Source organism: Microcaecilia unicolor, chromosome 13 (assembly GCF_901765095.1).
Source record: "Microcaecilia unicolor chromosome 13, aMicUni1.1, whole genome shotgun sequence".
Classification (NCBI taxonomy): Eukaryota; Metazoa; Chordata; class Amphibia; order Gymnophiona; family Siphonopidae; genus Microcaecilia; species Microcaecilia unicolor.
In genome coordinates this window covers 67808739-67831841 of record NC_044043.1, presented here as the reverse complement: position 1 = coordinate 67831841, position 23103 = coordinate 67808739, and the positions used below count along the sequence as shown (strand labels likewise).

Below are 23103 nucleotides of genomic sequence, written 5' to 3'. Positions count from 1 at the left end.
ACAGGCAGAACTGACAGCTTGTGATGAATGCCAAAAACATACCCTAGGCCAAAGCCCGAAGAATGTCATACACATCATCCACCAGACAGGCAAAACGTGCCTCCAACCAGGCAGCCCGGGGACTGCCCCGGGAAACAGACTGCTGCTGCTGCTGCCACTGCAAACAGGCCCATGCCGCAGCCCTCGACCCAAGACAGCCCGCAGCGGGAAAGACAAAGGGCTACCAATAGAAGCCTGCAGCTCCTAATGCAAACACCTCCAAGACGGGCTACAAGGTCTGATTCAGCTTCCCATCTCCCAGATTCCGCGAGGCAATGCCGCCAGCAACCAGGAAGGGAAAATTCAAGATGAACTGCAGACACTGAGTCCAAAGTAGGGAACAGAGCTTCTCCTTCCCCCTGCACTAGAGAAAAGAAGTGGGCCATGGTTCTCCCAACCTGCAGGCCTGAGACAAGTGCACTGTACATTGCGGTAAACAGGCCCCTAATGACCATTACATGGGGAACACCTTGGACAAGCCCCTGAGGCCCTACGCAAGGCTAGCCGCCCGACTCTCCTCCAGAGAACCCCAAGGGTTTCGCTATGGGAAACGCTGCTAGAGCCACTGAAAACAGGGAGCCAAACTCCCCCCGCTGAAATAGACCGAGCATCCGAGGGTCATCCCCCTCCCCCAGAGGGAGCTCACCCTCTGACCCCATAGAGCAGCCCAACTGCAACAAAACGAAGACTCCACATGTTATCCGCTGCGAACTCCTGGGAGCCTGCGGGGAAAACCCCGTCCTCTGTCCCTCAGGAGATGCTAGGGCCGCTGGAGAAGGGACTACTTGCACCAACCCAAAGTCTGGCAGAGCAAGAGAACAAGCCCAGAAGGGCAGGCTCTGACTCAGGGGGGCCCCTCCCCGAAGAGATCTCCACTTTTACAGCTGTCTGCACAGGCCCTCTTGCTGGCAGAGAACAAAATAGCTGCCAATCCCGCCTCCCTCTGAGGCGAAGCGCCGAGACACTGCACTGGAGACCAGGGCTGCAAGAAACGCTTTACTGCAACTGAGGGCATTCTGTGTGCATGAGCCCCGACTCAACCCCTCCACTCGGGAACCGGACTGCACACCGTGCAGCAGCCCGAGGAGGAACCCCACCCGCTGCGAGACGAGCAGCTCCTCGCACGCCAGCGGGGGCTACCATGAATGAAGACTGTCGCAGCACGGGAAAGTATGTGGTGCACTGCGCTACACACTCGTTTGTCTTTCGTGCGCTTTTTTTTAAAAACCAGAGCGCAGCACAACTCAACCATAAAGCTCTTTTTTTTTTCAGAGCATAGACACAAATCGCTCCCAAGGACGTCCTGAGGTCCAAACACAGCAGAGAACACACTACCCCGGGTCCATGCTCCCAGGGGAAACAGCCACCCCCACCACGGCAGGGCACAGCACCACCGGCCCGCCAAACTCACTGCGCTGCCTACACTGTTCCTTATCTTCTGAAGCAGACTGGTTGCTGAGCAGGCTCCCATAAGAACGCAGAACACTCCAGGGGGGAAGCACGACAGGGACTCCACACCACCAGGTATGTCTGCCCACTATGCTCAACTGGGAACCAGTTGACCAACTGGACCAGGAGCAAGGCCTCAGAACCAGAGACAGAGGAAGTCTGTCCATCCATCCTGCTGGAGATAGAAGATACTGAGGAGCTGAGCTGCTAGCAGGGAGCTATGTAGTGGTGCTCAATTCTGTATTCTCTATCTCCACCTGCTGGTCGATGGACATAACTACCCACTTGTCATGGAATAGTGGGAATGAATGTAATGGAAACACCATTTTGGAAGCCCTGATAAAATGTATTCTGAAAGTTCCAAAAAGTAGAAAGAAGGCCAAAATAACTGTTAGCATGGCTAAACAGTCCAGTGAAAAATAAGCTGTTCAAGCTGAAAAGATGAGAGAAGTAGGAAGGAGCATAAACATTGACAAAGTGAATGTAGAACATTAATAAGGATTTTGAGGAAAGACTTGTCAAAGAGACAAAATAGTTCATAATAAAAGCTTTTCAAGTACATTAAAAGGAAGGGAGGGGATCAGGTAGACCTTTAGACCACCAGGGTTTAAAAAGGGTGCTCAGAAATGGTAAGGCCATAACAGGAAAGAAAATGAGTTCTTTATTTTGGTCTTCTCTAGGAAAGTGCATTTGTTCTATACGCCACTTTGAATTAGCTTTCGTTTTAGAAAGCAGTATATAAATGAACTAACAAAGCAGATTACCAAGTAACCTGGTCTTACTGTGTGTTTTATTTATTCAGTCCTATTGTGTATCGCTGCACCATTTCAGTGCTCATAGCAATTTTCTTCATATAATTAAAAAAAATATATTTTTGTGATCATGCCGAAATTTAAACAATCCTGGCTATTTATCCTTTATCAATAGGAACCCCCTTACAGCCCCTCAATCTGGTCTGAATGGCACACTAAATCAATACGTTATTGGGGAATGGCCTGGGATACATACATACCCACGGCAATCTCATAAGCTTTCTTCCATTTTTAAAATAGGTCGTAAATGAGAAGAAGGTTGTAATCTGTGGACCTTAGGCTAATATGAAGGCAGAATTCCAAGTTTCTAAATTTATAGAGCTTCTACCCCACCCATCAAGTTAATATCTGGGCGGCTTACATAGTAACATAGTAAATGACAGCAGATAAAGACCTGTACGGTCCATCCAGTCTGCCCAACAAGAGGAACTCATTTTACATGGTATGCGATATATGTATATCAGAGTTTGATTTGTCCTTGCCATTCTCAGGGCACAGACCGTAGAAGTCTGCCCAGCACTAGTACAAATAAGGAGAATTAGAAAAGAATTAGAATCCCCCTCTCCTGCTTGAATGACACCAGTTTACTGTGAAGGGAAACTATGAGTGAGGTGAGATGTGCTGCTGCTTCAGGGAATGAATGCCCTGCATCTGGCACTACTTAGACACATTTCCACTCATTTCTTCTAATTTCATCTTGTTTTGCAAGGAGATCAGTGAGAAGAACTTTTATTTATTTATCACACATTTCTATTCTGCACCATCTACAGTTCTAAGCGGATAACGCCAAAAACAAGCACAATACAATTAAAACATAAAACAAACAGACAACGCATCAGGCTCCCTCCTACGCTAACCACTGCATGAACAGGACTACTGCATATCTGCTAAATTACCTCTAAATGCTTTCTTAAATTCACTCAAAGTATTTAAAGAGCGAACAGCCTCTGGTAATTCATTCCAGCATCTTGGACCTTCTACTTAAAAAAAAAATAGATCTTCGATATCCATCTAACCTGATTGAATGAAAAGAAGGAACACTCAATAAACCAACTGAAGAAGAGCAGAAAGTCCTAGAGAAGGTTGATCCAAGTGGGTTGCAGCCTTGTCTAACTCATCCAGCTGCTTGGCCTTTATAGCCCTCTGCCTGTGACATCAGACGCCTGTGATGTGACAAACGTGTGCTGAGGAAGGACACACACACCTTCTTTTCATGATACTGAAGTGCAGGTCCTGTTCCTGTTTTACTTCCGTTGTCCGTTTACCATTCGCCTTCTGACTTTCCTCACTGTCCTCACTGTGGGAGAAAAGGAAGCCGGGCTCCTTCTTGGGGATCCTTGTGGGGGGGAGGGGAATTGTCCTCTTTTCAGCCAAGCGACCCCGATTCTGGCAGGAGAGATTTAAACAAAAAAAAAACCATGTAATAAACAAAATGGCACAGAAAATAACTTTACACATTATCAGAATGGAGCTGCCCCAACCCTCCTGCCAGTTAGTACCACTTGAGATAAGGTAACCCGAAGGCAGGCAATTCTTTCCCTTTCCAAGTAAGGCAACCTCTCACCTGCCAATAAGCCCCACTTTTCATTTCTAGCCTCCACAGGCTTCCTTTGTGCCAATGCATTTCAATGGCTGATTAAGGAGTCTCCTGCTTATAGCTCCTAAAGCCTGTTAGGCATGCCTTGAGCTCCCTGAAACAGGAAGAGTCCCAGCAGGAGTGCCTGGAACAAGCTCCAGACAGTAAAACTTCACTACAAAAAGCTTCCAGGGAAAACAGAAAGGAGCTGTGACTTTTCCCCACTGCCCTCTGAACCTTCTCCCCACTGGCTCCTGGGAAGTATGAGAAAGATACCTGTCACATCATTACAATCATTTTATGATCATTTATGGGACTTCAGAGCTGTTACCAAGACTCTGTGACTAACCAGAGACTCCTCATACCTAACAAGAGTGAGATAGTTTGACCAAAAGCTAAAAAAACAAAACAAAAAAACCCAGTGCCAGCAAGTCCCACTGGGCAGCACCCTGAAAGCACTAAAGGGATCAGGCAGGGGGGAGGGGAAAATGACTGTGACCCTAAAGGAAAGTGTTTCTGCTACCAGAGGCATACCTACCTTATATGGCACCCAAGGCAGAGCACACTCTGCCGGCCGGAGCTTGGGCAGTGCACCCTTCTCCGGGTGGCACACACCTCCCTCTTCCAAACAAGGGGGTGTGCAGAGCAGGTGCGCGCCATCGGCTCTGCCGGTCCCCTGTCCCCTCAAATGTCAACTTCCTGTTCCGAGGCAAGGAACCGGCAGAGCCGACAGTGCACGCCTACTCTGCACACCCCCTCGCTGCCAGCGCCCAGGCTGGACCGCACCCCTCGCCCTACTCTGGGTACACTAAAGTCTGCTACATACACACACACGGACTAAATTCAGTAAAATAAAAATGTGCGCCAAGCGCTATTCTATAAACAGCACTTAAAGTTGTGTGTCATTTATAGAATTGCCTACGTGCCCAATTTTGGGTGCGAGGATTTACACCAACTGAAATCTGGTGTAAATCCTTGCGCGTAAATGAGGCATGGATCTCCAGAAATCTATAAAACTGCGCGCATGCCCCTCTCATGGCCACACCCCCTCACAAAAAAGATTTGTGTGCGCATCTTGATAGCATAGTGCATAGCAAGATGTGTGTGCAAATCCAAACTTCTGGTAATTAGCACTAAAAATGGATTGTTAGCACCCAATTCTTGGCACTAATTGGCTCGCTACTCAATTAAATTCAGCGCAAACTGGGCATATCCCCAAATTTGTGCATGCAACTAAGGGTACCATGTATAGTATCTGGGGGGGCTGTGTAGAGGCATCAGGCAGGGACAGCTGTGACTGTACAGAGTTTCTCCTAGACACACACTAGGGGAAAGTCTACAACTGGGCCCCACAAGTTAGGTGCCCAGGTGTAGCACACTGAGCGCTAATTCTGTAATACCATCTGAGCACCAAGATTCCATCATAGAATACTAGTGTAAATTAGCATCTACACACCTACATTTAGGGGAAAGGGAAATGGGACTTGATATACCGCCTTTCTGAGGTTTGTTTTGCAACTACGTTCAAAGCGGTTTACATATATTCAGGTTCTTATTTTGTACCAGGGGCAATGGAGAGTTAAGTGACTTGCCAAGAGTCACAAGGAGCTGCACTGGGAATCAAACTCAGTTCCCCAGGATCAAAGTCCATTGCATTAACCACTAGGCTACTCCTCCACTAGAAACATTCCATGTAGAAGCCTGCCCTTGCAGATCACCAATGCAGCCGCGCAGGCTTCTGTTTCTGTGAGTCTGACGTCCTGCGCGGCGGCGTTGCTGATCTGCAAGGGTAGGCTTCTACATGGAATGTTGCTAGTGGAATAGCAACATTCCATGTAGAATCTCAAATAGGGAAAGGGAAATGGGACTTGATGTAGCGCCTTTCTGAGGTTTCTGCAACTACATTCAAAGCGGTTTACATATATTCAGGTACTTATTTTGTACCAGGGTCAATGGAGGGTTAAGTGACTTGCCCACAGTCACAAGGAGCTGCAGTGGGAATTGAACTCAGTTCCCCAGGATCAAAGTCCACTGCACTAACCACTAGGCTACTCCTCCACTACCGGTAGCAACATTCCATGTAGAAGCCTGCCCTTGCAGATCAGCCGCACAGGCTTCTGTTTCTGTGAGTCTGACGTCCTGCACATGCAGGACGTCAGACTCACAGAAACAGAAGCCTGCGCGGCCGTGTTGCTGATCTGCAAGGGCAGGCTTCTACAAGGAATGTTGCTAGTGGAATAGCAACATTCCATGTAGAATCTTCAAATAGTAGCAACACTCCAGAATCTCAAATAGAAGCAACAGCAACATTCCATGTAGAATTCAGAATCTCAAATAGGGAAAGGGAAATGGGACTTGATATACTGCCTTTCTGAGGTTTTTGCAACTACATTCAAAATGGTTTACATATATTCAGGTACTTATTTTTACCAGGGCAATGGAGGGTTAAGTGACTTGCCCACAGTCACAAGGAGCTGCAATGGGAATTGAACTCAGTTCCCCAGGATCAAAGTCCACTGCACTAACCACTAGACTACTCCTCCACTCCTCCATTTAGTCATGCTCACTTATACTATGTCAACAGCAGGCGTAAATATGCACTCCTAGAAGTAGCACTTTAGCATGTAACTTATTCTGCAAGTTATGCATATAAATGTAGGCCCCACCCAAGCTCCACCCCCTTTGCATTTTCACACTAATCCTCGCAGGGGCGGACTGACCGTTCAGGCAACTGGGCAGTGCCTGAGGGCCCAGAGGCTCTGCCCGGCCTCCCTGGTCCTACCTTGAAAGGCGCGCTGCTGGTGATCTATTGGCCTCTGCGGGGGGAAACATGTTGTTTCCTGCTCAGCTCACTGTTCTAACGCTATTCCTCTCCCCCCCCACCCCGTATGTTAAAAAATGGGCTGAGACTTCCTACAGAAGTCTCGCAAGACCATCGAGACCTGCGAGACTATAGCGGAAGTCTCGGCACCCATTTTGAAAACCCTGGTGGCAACAGCGGCAGGGAGAATAGCGGCAGCGCCGTGGGAAGGAAGAACACACCCTCCACAGAGGCCACCAGGACCCCTTAGGACTGAGGCAGCGGGGACGTTGGCTGTGGCGGCAGGGGGGTTGTCGGGCAGCAGCTGGGCAGGAGGCCCAGACCACCCTCAGTCTGCCCCTGAATCCTTTAATTCTATAAAAGTCAACAAAAATTGGGTGAGTACATTTGTGCGCACAATTAAATTAAATAGCAAGCCATTTAGCACCAATAATTGGCTTTTATAGACAATTATAGGCCCTAATTAGATTCAGTTGGCATTTATTCGTGTAAATTTAGGAACGAGATCCATGCCTAAAACTGGGCATGGAAAAGGGAGGGGCATAGGCGTTAACAGGGGCGTTCCTAAAACTTACTCGCATTGTTATAGAATAACAGGGGATATGCACAACTACTAGTACTTATCACTTCTAGGCATGTACATTTGTACCACGTTTCAGTTGGTACAAATGACCATGAGTGCTATTCTATAAACCGTGCCTAACTTTAAGCATGGCTTAAAGAATAGCACCTTTTTTTGGCACCATACATAAATTGTAGCCCTAGGGTGAGCTGTGCACGTCAGTTATAGAATAATGCTGAGCGTTCACCTTGCACTTAAGCAGGAAACTGTCATGTCAGTGCTAGTATTATATAAATTTACCCACGCAAATGGCGCTTAAATTTAGATGCCACGTTACAAAATGAAGGGGACTGCACTCTGACGGTACTGGATATATCAGGCAGGGCAAGACAGCTGTTCCATTCTGACTAATAAAACACCGGATTCTACAAAAAAAAAACCCAGACATCGTAGTAAGGGAGAAAACAAATCCAGGAAGGGCATTACTAATAAAAAGGTCAACACCAAGTAACTTCTCTATACAAGTTCTGAAGATGCAATCAGAGAGATGAGGAAAATGTGGCGGAAAGATACCGAAATAATCCCAAGGCTTGACTGAAAGGGCACCTTGATTAAGCACACCCTGATTGACTTGCCTGTATATTATAGTCTATGAACTTCAGAAGAAAGCTCTCTCTCTTTGGCACAATGCAGTAAATTTTGGAGACTGGGATGGTACCACACACTGCAACTAGAGGAGGCAGGACAAGAACGTACAGGAGAGACTATATAGCAGAGAAAGCTTCAGCAAAAGCAAAGGAAATTTATAAGAATACAATCCGGTACATTTATTTTTTTGTGTATGCAGACAGTACATCTCAGGTCCATTGAGGGCATCTGCAGCTAGAATATGAGAGGCTGGAGGGGTAAGGTGGCAATTTCTGAAAGGTCTCTCCATAGAAATTCCTGACCTTGTCTAAATAGCAGAAAGTCTTGATTTGTCACTAGGAAGAGAGACAAACAGACAGAGCCAGAGAAGCACAGAACCAGAGAAAAGCAGAGGAGAGACGGAGAGAGAACGAGAGACAGAGATGGACAACAGGAGAGAGAGAAAGAGGGAGAAACAGAAATAGAGATACAGAACAGGAGGGAGACAGAGAAAGGGGAGAGAGAGAATCAGAGACAGAGATGGACAACAGGAGAGAGAGAAAGAGAATAAAAGTGAGAGAGAGAGAGAGAAAACAGAAGAGAGAAAGAGAACCAGAGACAGGAGATGAACAACAAGAGAGAGACAGACAGACGGAGAGAAAAGAGAGAGCGGGGGGGGGGGGGGGGGGAGAGAGACAGAGAGAGAGGACAGGAGAAAGAGAAAAACAGTGACAGACAGATACAGAACAAGAGAGAACATGAGAGAGAGAGACAGACAGACAGAAAACAGAAGAGGAGACAGAATAGGAGACAGCAGACAACAGAAGAGAGAGACAGAATAGGAGACAGCAGACAACAGAAGAGAGAGACAGAGACAGAAAACAGGTAAGAGAGAGAGATGGAGAAATTCGTCTCAGACCATTTCTGGCAGCTGGTTAATTAATCCCAGTGCTGCACAAGCCTCCAAACACAGCGAAACTCGTCTAAGCCTGCTAATGGAAACTGGTGTGTTAAGATTTGACAGCCCAGTGATCAAAGGGTCAAACATGTACGACCCTTGCGGGCATCCTCATCCAGTACAGGAGAAATGACTGCCAAGTGCAGGCCAAGCATGGGATGTTAGGGCCATCTTCCACACCAAGCTGTGCTCCTGAAGGTATTTTAAAAGAAAGGGCAGAAAACAGGCTGCAAGTGAATCCTTCTCATTTCACTAACTCAATCCATTTGTGACTGGCTTTGGAGTACTTTGCCTCTTCCCACATTCTTCACAAGACCCTATCACCAGACAGGGCTGCCGAGAGGGGGTGGGGGGGGGGGGGCAAAGTTCCCTGGGCCCGGGCCTCCAAAGGGGGCCCGACGCCAAAGTCTCTCTCTCTGTCTCCTGCTCCTGCCAGGACCCGAGTGATCGTGTACGACAGGAGCAGGAGAGAGAAAACTCCAGCGCAGCGGCCAGGTCTCCCTTGGCAACTAGGGAGGACCAACTTCAGCGCTGCTCTTCTGCCCAGCTGAGCTGCAACATTTCCTCTCAGGGCGCTCTGAGAGCAAAAGCAGCCGCAGGGGCAGGCAATCGGCAGAACAGCAGCGCTGGAGGAAGACGTCTTCTGCTGGTGGGGCCTCGGGATCTCCGCCAGCCAACAAGGTATTTCGGCAGCGATCGGGGGGGGGGGGGGGCAGCGGCGGCGGCCCTGCCCCATCCCGGTTCAGTCTGTTGGTGGCCCTGTCACCAGATGCTGAAAGAATTAAAGATGGCAGCACTAGAGAACAGGTATCAGACACATTCCCAGTGTGCAAAAGCCTTCTGGAACTAAGTAGATTTAGCTCATACCTTTTCAGTAGTAGCACAAGGTGAGTTACATTCAGGTGTAGTTTTTATTTCCCTGTCCCTGCAGGGCTCACAATCTAAGGGGCTGATGCAGAAAGCTTGAATTAGGACAGTGGTTCTCATCCCAGTCCTCAGGACACAACTCAGCCAGTCAGATTTTCAGGATAACCAAAATGAATATGGAAGAGAGATCTGCACACAATGGGGGCAGTGCATGCAAATTTACTTCATGCATATTCATTGTGGATATCCTGAAAACCTGACTGGCTGAGTTGTGTCCTGAGGACTACGCTGAGAACCCCTGCGTTAGCCATGCACTGATGCCTTCCAGTTTTTGTTCCTCAATGTAATAAGCAAATAGCAGGCACATTACTGCCATGTTTACTGTGAACAATTTTTTATTGATCAAAGGAATAAAAATACCATCAAGCCAATTAATAAAAATACAATAGATTAATCATTTACCTGTGTTTACAACAAGTTTAACTCACTCCACCCACCCCCCAAACAGCCCCAAAACTAGAAACACTAAGTCTGAAGGACCTGGATTCTTATAGACCCTCAGAAGATGTGGAAAAAGCTCCATAGCCTACCCTCTCTGTCCTACAGACATCCCTCACTTCCCCTAACATTTAATGTGCCAATCCCCTACACCTTATCCCAAATAAAGGAAACTGATCAGTGAGAGACATAGATTAGGCCCCCAACTGAGCTGCTCCTTCCCCATCAGCGATCTATGAAATTAAGAATTAGTAACAGGGCAACAATCCCAGAACCTTTTAATTAGTTACAGAGTATACTGGAGATTGTGAGAGAATCTCCCCCATCTGATTTAAAATAAAAGTATGTGCTTTTGGATTTAAAATTTGAATATATGGGGTTCATATGGCCATAAAACAAGATTAAAAGGATATGCGTAAATGTTTCAGCTCCGTGAGTAGAAGTTCATACAACCTATTGCCCCAAAGTCAATATGAGGGACTTTCCGCCTGTGTCCAGTAATGCAAAATATGTTTCCCAATCATGCAAGCCTTAGTTACTAAGCACTGGGCTCCCTTCCCTTTAACTCCCAATAAAGAGGCCTCTCCTATCAGGATGCCCAGAGGATGAAATCATACATTTTGGTGGAGGACCTTTTCCAAGAAACCGACTATTGCTCTCTAGAACATTCCAATCTGGTGGCAGTCCCAGATAACATGATAAAATGTATTTCCCACACATGGGCATATGATCAAAAGCCCCGCGCTCTTCCAAACAGCACTCTAAAAATAGCGCTGGAACAGTGCAGGGCTTTACCTCCCCTGAGATCAGAGATAACTGCATGCAGGGGTGTAGCCAGACCTCGCGGTGGGACGGGGCCAGAGCCCGAGGTAGGGGGCCACATTTTGGTCTGCCGCGCCCCCCCGCCACCAACCCCCCCCCCCCCCCAGACCGTCCTGCCGCTCCTCACCCATTGCCGCAGCAAATACCTTGGCTGACGGCGGTCCCCAACCCCCACAAGCTGAAGCCTTGTCCAGCACCAGTCTCTGGCGCCGCCGCATTGCATCTGCCCCTGCTCTATGTTCCCCCTCACATCCTGCATGCTCCTTTAGTGAAACGAGCATGCTCAATTTCACTAAAAGGAGCGTGCCGATCGTGAGAGGAAGACAATCAGGGTAGGTAACACGGCGGCGCCAGAGACTGGTGCTGGACAAGGCTTCAGCTGGTGGGAGTTGGGGACCCCCACCAGCAAAACCAGGGACCCAGAGGAAATTTGGGGGGCCCAGGCCCCCATGGCCCCACGTAGCTACACCACTGCGCTATTCTCTCACACCACTGCGCTATTCTCTCTGATCATTGGGTAGAAGTGCGGGAGGATTGAGCCTGAGCATGGGCTCAGTCACAATCCTCCCGCATTGTTTGACAGGTCTGGGCTGTCAAAAGCCCAGACTTGTCAAACACAGCGACTGGAGGTCCTGGGACCACCAGAACCCAACTACCCCCACCCCAAGCCATGTAAAATGGGGGCTGGAGGTCTGGCAGACCTCCGGTCCTCCTGACCCTCTGACATGTTTGGGGGGGGTTGGAGATCCGGGGGGTCTCCAGCCCCCTACCCAACATCCCCTCAGATGTCCCTGGTGGTCTAGCGGCCCTTCCCCACCCCCTACCTTCAGTTGGAGGAGGGAGGTGGCCTCCCTCCTCTTCCATCGTCGCGCTCGGGGGCTCTGATCATGGGGCGGTAGCAAACACAGCCACTATTATGGCGCTAACAGCCTCTAGCACTGCGTTTGCTTCTGATCATCGGCCCAACAGTGAACTATCCACACCCTTCATTTTGAGCAGAACCCTAAATTGGCAGTCTCTTAAAGATGCATTACTCACACTTCAAGGTATGGTCTGCAGCCACTTAGTTATATTCGGAAGTTCTACAGGGACCCTCAGGTCTATATCCAGTGTTGGCCTACAAAAGAAAGATCCTTCAGTGGGGGAGTCCTCCTCAATCCTCTTATAGAGTTAGAAATGGTCAGATTCCTTCTCCTCCATTTTGAACGCATCCCTCTACTGAGCACCTGTGAATCCAGGGCTTATAAATAATGTGTTAACTGTCGAGAAGCAAAACGATCAGCCACGACCAATGTCTCGGTACGGACCACATTTGGGAGAGGCAGAATGTGCCCAGTTTTCATCTATTATTCATTCCAAAAATTTTGTTCCTCGCTCAGTCAGTCTAACTAAGACCTCCTGGTTTTTCAAACCCCGAAGAAACCCCCCATTTCCCTCAATTAGAAATAGAACAGTGCTCATGGAGGGGCATTTTCAAAAGGACGACCTGCTCATAACATCCAAATAAAACTGTCCATCTTGCAGCCATTTTTGAACAGGAAATACATCTGAGTTTCCTGGTTGAAAATATGTATGAACAGCCAAAATGAACAGCCATTTTATAAACTTACTTCCAAAATATGAACGCCAAAAAACCATGGAGAAGGACGTCTGGCAGCGAAATTACCTACCACAAATCACAGCCAATCAGGTATAAGAACCTATTATATATATATACATACATACATATATGATGGCTTAAATGTCAGTTCCACTTACTCAGACATGGCACGACTCATAGAACTAAAAGAATCATGATGCCAGCCACGGAAACCTAACAGAACATACAAAACATACAACCTTTAACAGACTACATTCAGTTAACGCAGGTTTCAAAGGCCGTATCATTTGAAGACGAAACAAAAGCATACATTTATTTCTCAACTATCTAAAATTTCTGCCAGTGGGAAGAAGTGTAAGTTAAAAAGTGTTGTCAAGAGAGGACTCTATGGAACCCCTCTCACCAAGTCCCTCTTAGATGAAGCTCTCTGATTCCATCAAACTGTGTGCACTTGGAAAAGTAACAGGTAAACCATTACTAAACTAGACATCCAATACCAAGACTTTCCAAATATCTTAACATACTGATGTAGGCCGTTGTGTCAAAAGCAGCAGTAAGATCTAATTGAACCCACAATGCATCATAACCCTGATCAGCCTTTACTAAAACCTCATCAACAATCTCGCGTAGCAATGACTACGCTGGTTTCCAGATTGACAACTATGTAAAAATGTGATTTTTCTCCAAAAAATCATTTCGCTATTCTCTCCAATACTTTAGTTAGCAAAGATAAATTAGAAACCAGAATATCCATCCCTCTGGCTTTTTGCCCTTCTTCAAATTTGTGTAATAATTGTTTCTTTAAGACAATCAGGAACCTGACCAGTCTCTAAGGAAAGATTAATCAAATAACATAAGAAAGGAGCAATCAATTCATTACAAAGAGACAGATAATGAAAAGGCATCTGATCAAGCAAAGTTGCAGAAGAATTGATAACCTGAAGACCTGTAACTACTTCAGTTTCTGTTACTAACTGAAACTTATCCCACACAATGTGTGCAGTAGTAGAGTTTGACAATGATTCAAACGTTTCCGTACCACTACTTCAGATGGTTCATAAGTAGCCATCCGAATAAAACATTAGGTATTTTACTTAAAAAAAAATCCACAAAACCTAAAGCAGTCAACATTTTCACAAGAACAATTTCCAGATGAAGAGGTTAAACTGTACACAATTTGTTAACGCATTCTTTTTCACTCTTCAATATCTCCTGATAATAACACTTGTTCTAAGCTCTACGTTTACTATGTAAATCCACAGAAGGATGCTTATGCCACTTGCAGTTCAAGTTGCCTCAACTGGTGCCTCAAACGGAATAATACTGGACGGTACCATTGATTTTTAACAATACAAGAATTTAAACCAAATTTTATTCTAACAAATTGGTCAGCAATATTTTGCAGATCATACCTGACCCTGCACAATTCATCCTGAGATGCACCCTACTGGGTCAGTCGTCCAAATAAAGGAATTTTTCCATTACTTGGTAGACTGGGTGGACTGTACCAAATATGGCAAAAATACCCAAATTTGGCAGACTGACCCTGTGTGGTGCATCCCAGGATGAAGTATGTGGGGTCAGGCACTGCCATTTTGCAAGATGGCGGTACAGAGGGAGGAGGAACATTGCTCTTGCTTCCTGTTAAAAGGTATGTGGTAGGGCCTCTGGGGGTCAGGGTACATTAGATTACCAGAGAATTCTTTTTTGGTGGGGGTCAGGGGGCATCAGAGGGTCCTTTCTAGGATCAGAGTCCACTAGACCACCAGGCATTTTTTTGGTGGTGTCCGGGGCTATCTCTTGGAGACTGGGGGATATTTTGAGTTAGGGGGTCTGGGGGGAGCACAGCAAAAAAGACAAAATAGGCATTAAATCCTCACAGATACTACTGCTGAAGAATGAGCTAACCCTTCTATGCCTCCTCAGAGCCAGTGTTCAGTTCCTGCATTGTGTTTGCCTTAAACTCTTCTGTGCAGTTCTTGGTATTGGTGTGAAATAGCCTCATTACCACTGATTTGTATATACAATGCGCTGGTGCTTCTGTGCAAAATCCTTTTCTGTATCACCCCCCTAAGTGTGTGTATATATATATATATATAGTGCTGAAATTTGTGCAAACAAGTTTGGGTGCACACACAATTTAAGTGGCAAATGAGCCAATTAGCACTAATAATTGGGTGCTAATAATCAATTACTGGTGCCAGTTGGAATTAATTTAAATTTACATGCACATCTTTAGGCACCAGGATTCGCGCATAAATTGTATGCATTGATCCAAAAAAAGGCATGGCCATGGGAGGGGCATGGGCGGATCAGGGGATCTACACCTAATTTAGGGATTTATGCCCAAAATTGAGCATTGATCTCAGCACCAAATGCTATTCTATAAACGGTGCCCAATTCTGAACGCAGTTTACAGACTAGTGCTTAGCACTAATTTTTATCGGCGCCGATTTTTCGGCACCGTATACAGAATTTAGTCCCTTGTGCCCAGAAACTTATGTACAGATGTTGTGGTAACTTCATGCTTCCATCTGCGCTAGCTCTCTGCAGTTGGCCCCTCAGTTTGCACCTATGGCAATGAAGGGTTAAGTGACTTGCTCAAGGTTACAAGGAGCAACAGCGGGATTTGAGCCCTGGCTTCTCTGCTTCTCAGTCCACTGCTATAACTGTTAGGCTACTTCCTCCATTCCTCTTAGGGCAAACATGTTCCCTATAGACAGGCAGTGTGCTTGTATAATCCTATATAATAATTCTCACCACCAACGTTCTAATCGGGAACTGTGTCCATGCCTCCTTCTTGAGCTAGGCTCCGTAGCCAGGCTGACGTCACTAACTGCTGATTCCAAGTGGCAGGGAGCGGAGCAAGTGGGGGTGGAAGGGAGGCCTCAGACCATAAAGGGAGGGGGAAGGGGGCGCACACACACACTCACTCACTCTCTATCACATACACTGTCTCTGACACACTCTCTGTCTATCACACTCTCCATCTCTCACACACACTCTCTCTCTCAAACATACACTCCAACGAAAACCTTGCTAGTGCCCGTTTCATTTCTGACAGAAACGGGCCTTTTTTACTAGTATTATAATAATTTGGGCTCTATTTTGCACTGTTACCCCAGGGCAGTAGAACATGACTTAAAGCATTGGAAAATGAATCAAGAACAACAATTAAATACCAATTAACAAGAAAATACAGAAATTAAACTAACAGGCCAAGAGTGAATTAATTAATACAGGTTCATGGGCAAAATTACAACAGAAAAATGTCACTTATTTATCACATGATATTTTATATACTCACACAATCATTCCAGATTTTATAGATAAGAACACTGGGACCACAGGGTCACCTCTTCACATTGGCGCTGCAGCTTTCCTAAACAGACTGAGTCCTAATCAAACTGTGCAGGGTTCCAGCACAAACTAGAAAGAAGCCCAAGGCACAAATATCTGCTCCTGATTCCTTGAGGGCCACTGCAACACTTTTCTCCGATTCTCCAAACTTTGGGACCCCCCCCCCCCCCCACACACACACTCTCTGGGACTTACTCTCTAGTCTTGCCAACGGAAGCCAAAATCTTAAATCTGGTCCTGATCCTATTGGAAGTACCAAGGCTGATTCTTGAACTTTCCTGGAGCAGCAAACCCACTGTAGAGGTCTTCCAGACCGCCTTCCCCAGAAACAGGATATCCCTGACCTGTACACACTTGGGGGTAATTTTATAAGCAATGTGAACATATAGAGCACCATGTTACATGCCGACACATAAAATTAAGTGCTCAGAAAACACAGTGCCAACTTTTATATGATACGCATGCAGAAATTCCAAGTTCCCCAGTTCCAGGCTGGAGATTTTGGGACAGTGCTGGATTTTTGGCCACCCCATCCTGGTGTATTATAGAACCTGCAGTACAGATTTTAGCAGGATCAGGCACTACAAATCCCACACTGCTTTGGGAGGTGAGTTCAAAGCCAGGACTGTCCCAAAATCTCCAATCTGGGCAACTTGGCATCTCTGCACATGTAGACACATTCCTGAGTAAAGCAGGATTGGCAAAATGTATTTATTTATTTGGATTTTGCTCACACCTTTTTCGGTAGTAGCTCAAGGTGAGTTACATTGAGGTACACTGGGTGTTTCTCTGTCCCCGGAGGGCTCACAATCTAATTCTGTATCTGAGACAATGGAAGTTTAAGTGACTTGCCCAAGATCACAAGGAGCAGCAGGGGATTTTGAACCAGGAAACTCTGGATGTCAAGATATATATATCTACAAGCTCATACACACAAACTTACTCCTGCCTTGAAGCAGCTTTCAGGTAGGCTATTTTATAAAGACGAAGATGTTGTCTGTGTACCTTCCCTACCTAGATGCCCTGGTGGAAAGTTACCTTCTGCCCTTGGTCTTCACTCCCCATTAGGGTCAGCAACAAGTCAGGTTTTCAGGATAACTAATGAAAATGCATGAGAGAGATATGCATCATCAGAGTTCACTAGACATACATATGCAGTGGGAGGAATGAACATGAAAATCTCTCTCATGTATATTCATTAGGGTCATCCTGAAAACCTAGCCTGGGAAAAAATGCCACAAAGTGCTCACAATGATTTACAAAGAATCACAGTCATTTTTCTTGAATTGCTCCCAGGTTTTTGCTTTCTTTTCATCAACACCTGAACTTTATAGGAATGCCCTCGTAGGGGATGAGCTCATTGGGATGAGTGAAAAATGTGCATCCCACGTAAGATTAAATTCATGATTTTCCATCATCCCAAAGGGATGGGCTGATATAGCAGAACTGGAGCCACATATCATGGTAGGACAGGATCTTGTATAATGGCCTAATATTTCTCAGCTTTACAGCTGGTTCCCTTTCCCGGCAGGCAGCGCCTCTCATCAGTTTTCAGGCTTTCAACCTGTTCCACAACACAATCTGTGCCAAGGGCACTCTCTTCCCGCACTGGAGGGTCCCTATCTGTCTCTTCCAGCTCCCCACTCTCTCGCTATCAGCTACCTGCACTACATCAAGCAAGGCAGGGCTGTCCACCCTCCCTTCACCATCTCATTGCTTTCTAAATGATTAATCCTTTACATTGAACAAGACATAGAAAATTCTCAAAATTGCTGGGCCATCTAAAACACTCTTGGGTTTTGCCACTGAGGGTTCATCCCCTTTAAAGACAGCAGACATACCAATAGCTTCTATCTACCCATTAAAAAAAAAACAACCCAGGGGAATAGCAGGGTGCTTCTCAAACCAATCATCAGGACACATCCAGACAGTCAGGTTTTCAGGATATCCACAACGCATATGCAGGAGATAAATTTGCATACAAAGGAAGCAATGCATGCAAATCTATCTCCTGCATATTCATTATGGATATCAGGGCCGGCTTAACCTATAGATCAGGTGAGGCTCAGCCCAGGACGCTGGAAACAAAGGGCTCCAAATGGCTGAGTCTGTGATGTCATTGGATCTATAGGTTAAGCTGGCCCAGAGCTTACCTGGTAGAGTTGCATATGCAGGAAAAAAAAGAAGATCTGGAAGCCTCCTTCTTCTCTCTGTCTCAGGCGGCACCTTTTCCTGTCTACCTTTAAAGGCAGTTTTCCCCTCCCAAACACAGACCGTGTTTTATCTAACGCTACCTGCATCAGCCTTAGCATCTTCCTTCTGCCGCGCCCCACCCCTCCTTTGCTATGACTTCCTGTTTCCACTGGGGTGCAGCAGAGGGAAAACATAGGGTTAATGTGAGTAGCATTAGATGAAATGCTGTCAGTATTCAGGAGGGGGAAAACTGCCTTTAAAGGTAGGCCAGGGGAGAGGACAGCCTGAGGGGGGACACCAATGGGAGGGTGCCAAACCAAAAGTTGGCTCAGGGTACCAAAGTCCCTTGAGCCAGCCCTTGTGGATATTCTGAAAATTTGACTGGCTGGATGTACCTTGAGGACTGGGTTGAGAAGCACTGGTATACCAAAAACCTGGTAGGACCCTACTTCAGTGGTTCTGAACCCAGTCCTCAGAGCAAACCCAGCCAGTCGGATTTCCAAGATATCTGCAATGCATATGGTATGAGATAGATTTACGCACCAAGGAGGTATGGAATGCAAATCTATCCATGCATATTTATTGTGAATATCCTGAAAACCTGACTGGGTGTGCTCTGAAAACTGAATTGAGAACTAGTGCCTTACTGGTCTGCTAAAGCAGTGGTTCTCAACCCAGTCCTTGGGGCATGCCTAGCCAGTCAGGTTTTCAGGATATTTATAATGCATACACAGGAGATAGATTTGCATGCAGATCTGTTTCATATGAATTAATTTCAGATATCCTGAAAACTCAATTGGCTTGGTATGTCCTGAGGACTGGGATGAGAACCCCTGTGCAGAAGGATGCAACAGTGATGCAAATCCAGAGCAGATTCTTTCTAGGCAGGTGTGCCTATAGGCGATACACATGCATCTCACTTATATATGTGTGGACAAAAGGTTCCCGTACAAAGAGCTATATCAGGAGAGGTAAAGCAGATTTCCTTCACTGAATGAAACATTTGGTCATGAAAGTTATTACAAAACAGAGACACAGCCAGCAGTCTATTGGTGGGGGTCTGGGGAAGCCATGCATTTTCTCTCTGTTCTCTGGGTTTACCATTTCTCTCTGCTCCCCTCTCAACCATCCCATGTGAGTCCAGCATCTATCTCTGCTTCAGCTCACTCCTTGCTCCCCTTCCCCCATGAGGGACCAACATCTCCCTCTGCTCACTGCCCCCCTCCCATGGTCCTCCAGCTGGGGGGCGTGTGACCAGCGGAGAGATATGACAGACCCCCATGTGGGGGGGGGGGGAAAGGGGAAAGGTGGAATAAGGAATGAGCTACAGCAGAGAGAGCCCCTGAACCTGCAGGAGAGGGGGAGGAGATGTAATTTTGGAGGAGGACTGAGCTCATGGTGGGGCCAGCCCCTCCCCTCCCCCCCCCTCCCCGGCTACTCCACTGTTACAAAGGTGATTTTGTCTCTTCTTAATATCTTATTTATAAATATCTTTCTGAAATTCTTGCACATAATCATTTATGAAGTCCAAAATATTGCAGCTCAGTAATAAAAAGTTATTTTCTTAAATCTCAGTAGGGTTTAACTAGAGAATAGAAACATAGGAGGTTTTTAACTTGAAAAAATATTGAGGATACAAAAAAATACATTTTACAGTGTTCTGTAAATGTTCTTCACACTTTTGCACATTTTTCATATTCTACTGCCTAAAAATGAAAATTCAAAATGCATTACAATAGGAGTTTGCTTCATTGATCTGCATAACATACTCTACATTTTCAATGTGCAAAAAAAAAATTACAGAAGTATTCCAAAAGCAATTAAAAAAAAAAACAAGTCTTGATTGCATAGACTTCACAATTGTCAAATAGCAAATCCAAATTAGCTGTTTACAAAAATTACCTTTACAAGGCCCATAATAACTTAAATAGAGCCCACCTGTGTCCAGTTGCTGTAGTTGAGCTAATCTGATCAAAATGCTTCTGTTGTATAAAGTGAATTTGAAGCAAAGGTCTAAACATGCAGAACACATACAGTAGCTGGAATAAAGTTTTTTCAAAGGTTCAGATTGGCGAAAGGCTATAAAAAAAATTCAGAGTGTCTGAATATTTCCTGGTGCACTGTCAGGTCCATCATTTCAAAACGGAAACTGTTTGAACCATTAAAACACACAGAGAGATTCCAAGTTACCCAGTTCCAGGCTGGAGATTTTGGGACTTTTCTGGATTTCTGACCACCCCATCCTGGTGCATTGTGGGACATGCAGCAATAATTATCAGACACTAAAAATCCCACACTGCTTTGGAACGTAAATTCAAAACTAGGACTACCCAAAAGCTCCAGCCTTGATCATGCCAACCTTCTTAAATCAGTAGCTGTGGGTTAAGGAAATTGCTGAGAAAGGTCAAGCTGCCTAAAATTGCATTTAAAGAACTGCAGGTGTCTCTGACTCAAAGTGGGGAAAATGTTAACTGTTCAGTATTTTCAAGATTACTCTACAAACATGGTCTGTATGGAAGGATGGCCAGAAGGAAGCCATTGCTGAAGAGAAGCCATTATGAAGTGCCACATAAGCACCTGTAGAAAAACATCTATTTATTTCATTTGTATCCCACATTTTCCCACCTATTTGCAGGCTCAATGTGGCTCACACACGACCGTAACAGCGTTCGCCGGTTCCGGTATAACAAATACAAGGTGTGATAGTGGTAGGATAAGGTTCATGTATGGTAGATACATTGGGGGAATATAGGAGAGGAAGAGGGAGAAGTTGGGTTGTGTCCAATACGATCTTTGGCTTTGTTAGGAAACACTGCAGGCATTTGAGGGGTTTTGTGTTCTGATGAGAGCAAAACCTTTCGGTCTCAATGGTAAGCCCTGATTAACTCTATATTGGGCCCTAGGCAAACATATATTTATGGCCCCTCCCCCCTACCACGGAGCACCATTTACTTCTTTTCTCTCCCCCCCCAGAGTCACATTCACTTTCTCTGCTCCCCACATATCACCTCTCCAGAAGAGCCAGGGAAAGTGCTGAGCCTAGCTGCGAGCATGACAGCAGTAATAGTTCACGAATGAACATGAGGACTAGGCATACACATGCTTCAAACGGAAGTGGCTTCATGGTTAGAGCTGTCATATTACCTAGTTTCAGAAGGAAGATTTTAGGCCAGTCCTGACCATCTTATCCTAGTGTATTATGGGACCTGCAACACTTGATTTGAATGGGTAGAATTGGACTACAAACAGCACTCTGAATTGGGATGTAAGTTCAAAAATAGGACTGGCCAAAAAATCTGCCTCCTGGGATTGGGTAACTTGGCAGTGTTTTGGAGCGTGGGCTGAGAACTGGGAAAGCGCCGTGCAAGTCTTTTTCATTCTCCACTTCCTCTGGTACAAAGTGTGATTTACAGGTGATGTGTCTGAGGTATAAATTTACATGTGAAAAAAAGCTTCACAAATGGAAGAAGCAAAAGAAAAATTATATGTTAGCTTTCTTTGGTGCTTCTCAAAGGGTCTAGAGTGGAGACGGTATTAGGGCAGTTTTCAAATAAATTTGTCCAAGTAATTTAATAGTTAGCAGGGTAAATTCCCAGGCTGAAAACTTCTCTACACTTAGTATGTACACATTTGTATGGTACATACATAGTATGGTACATTTGTACCAGTGGACGTCTTCACTCACAGCCCAAATTTTCAAAGGGAAACTATTTATATAAGACTGTCTCCATCAGAGAGGAAACAACATACACACAGGTATGCATGCTTGCTCTTCAGACATATGTGCAACTCGTACACATACATACAGTGGTGGAAATAAGTATTTGATCCCTTGCTGATTTTGTAAGTTTGCCCACTGACAAAGACATGAGCAGCCCATAATTGAAGGGTAGGTTATTGGTAACAGTGAGAGATAGCACATCACAAATTAAATCCGGAAAATCACATTGTGGAAAGTATATGAATTTATTTGCATTCTGCAGAGGGAAATAAGTATTTGATCCCCCACCAACCAGTAAGAGATCTGGCCCCTACAGACCAGGTAGATGCTCCAAATCAACTCGTTACCTGCATGACAGACAGCTGTCGGCAATGGTCACCTGTATGAAAGACACCTGTCCACAGACTCAGTGAATCAGTCAGACTCTAACCTCTACAAAATGGCCAAGAGCAAGGAGCTGTCTAAGGATGTCAGGGACAAGATCATACACCTGCACAAGGCTGGAATGGGCTACAAAACCATCAGTAAGACGCTGGGCGAGAAGGAGACAACTGTTGGTGCCATAGTAAGAAAATGGAAGAAGTACAAAATGACTGTCAGTCGACAAAGATCTGGGGCTCCACGCAAAATCTCACCTCGTGGGGTATCCTTGATCATGAGGAAGGTTAGAAATCAGCCTACAACTACAAGGGGGGAACTTGTCAATGATCTCAAGGCAGCTGGGACCACTGTCACCACGAAAACCATTGGTAACACATTACGACATAACGGATTGCAATCCTGCAGTGCCCGCAAGGTCCCCCTGCTCCGGAAGGCACATGTGACGGCCCGTCTGAAGTTTGCCAGTGAACACCTGGATGATGCCGAGAGTGATTGGGAGAAGGTGCTGTGGTCAGATGAGACAAAAATTGAGCTCTTTGGCATGAACTCAACTCGCCGTGTTTGGAGGAAGAGAAATGCTGCCTATGACCCAAAGAACACCGTCCCCACTGTCAAGCATGGAGGTGGAAATGTTATGTTTTGGGGGTGTTTCTCTGCTAAGGGCACAGGACTACTTCACCGCATCAATGGGAGAATGGATGGGGCCATGTACCGTACAATTCTGAGTGACAACCTCCTTCCCTCCGCCAGGGCCTTAAAATGGGTCGTGGCTGGGTCTTCCAGCACGACAATGACCCAAAACATACAGCCAAGGCAA

General features: G+C 45.9%; 1 protein-coding gene across 10 annotated transcripts in view; it reads right to left on the bottom strand.

Annotated features, from left to right (window-relative positions):
• Window positions 1–23103, bottom strand: part of SAMD11 (sterile alpha motif domain containing 11) — a 169132-nt gene that overhangs the window by 99856 nt on the left and 46173 nt on the right. For all 10 annotated transcript variants that reach the window (XM_030222040.1, XM_030222039.1, XM_030222043.1 and 7 more), the window contains one exon: window positions 3505–3686. In XM_030222040.1, the coding sequence (XP_030077900.1) occupies window positions 3505–3686 (182 nt within the window). The remainder of the gene's footprint in view (window positions 1–3504; window positions 3687–23103) is intronic.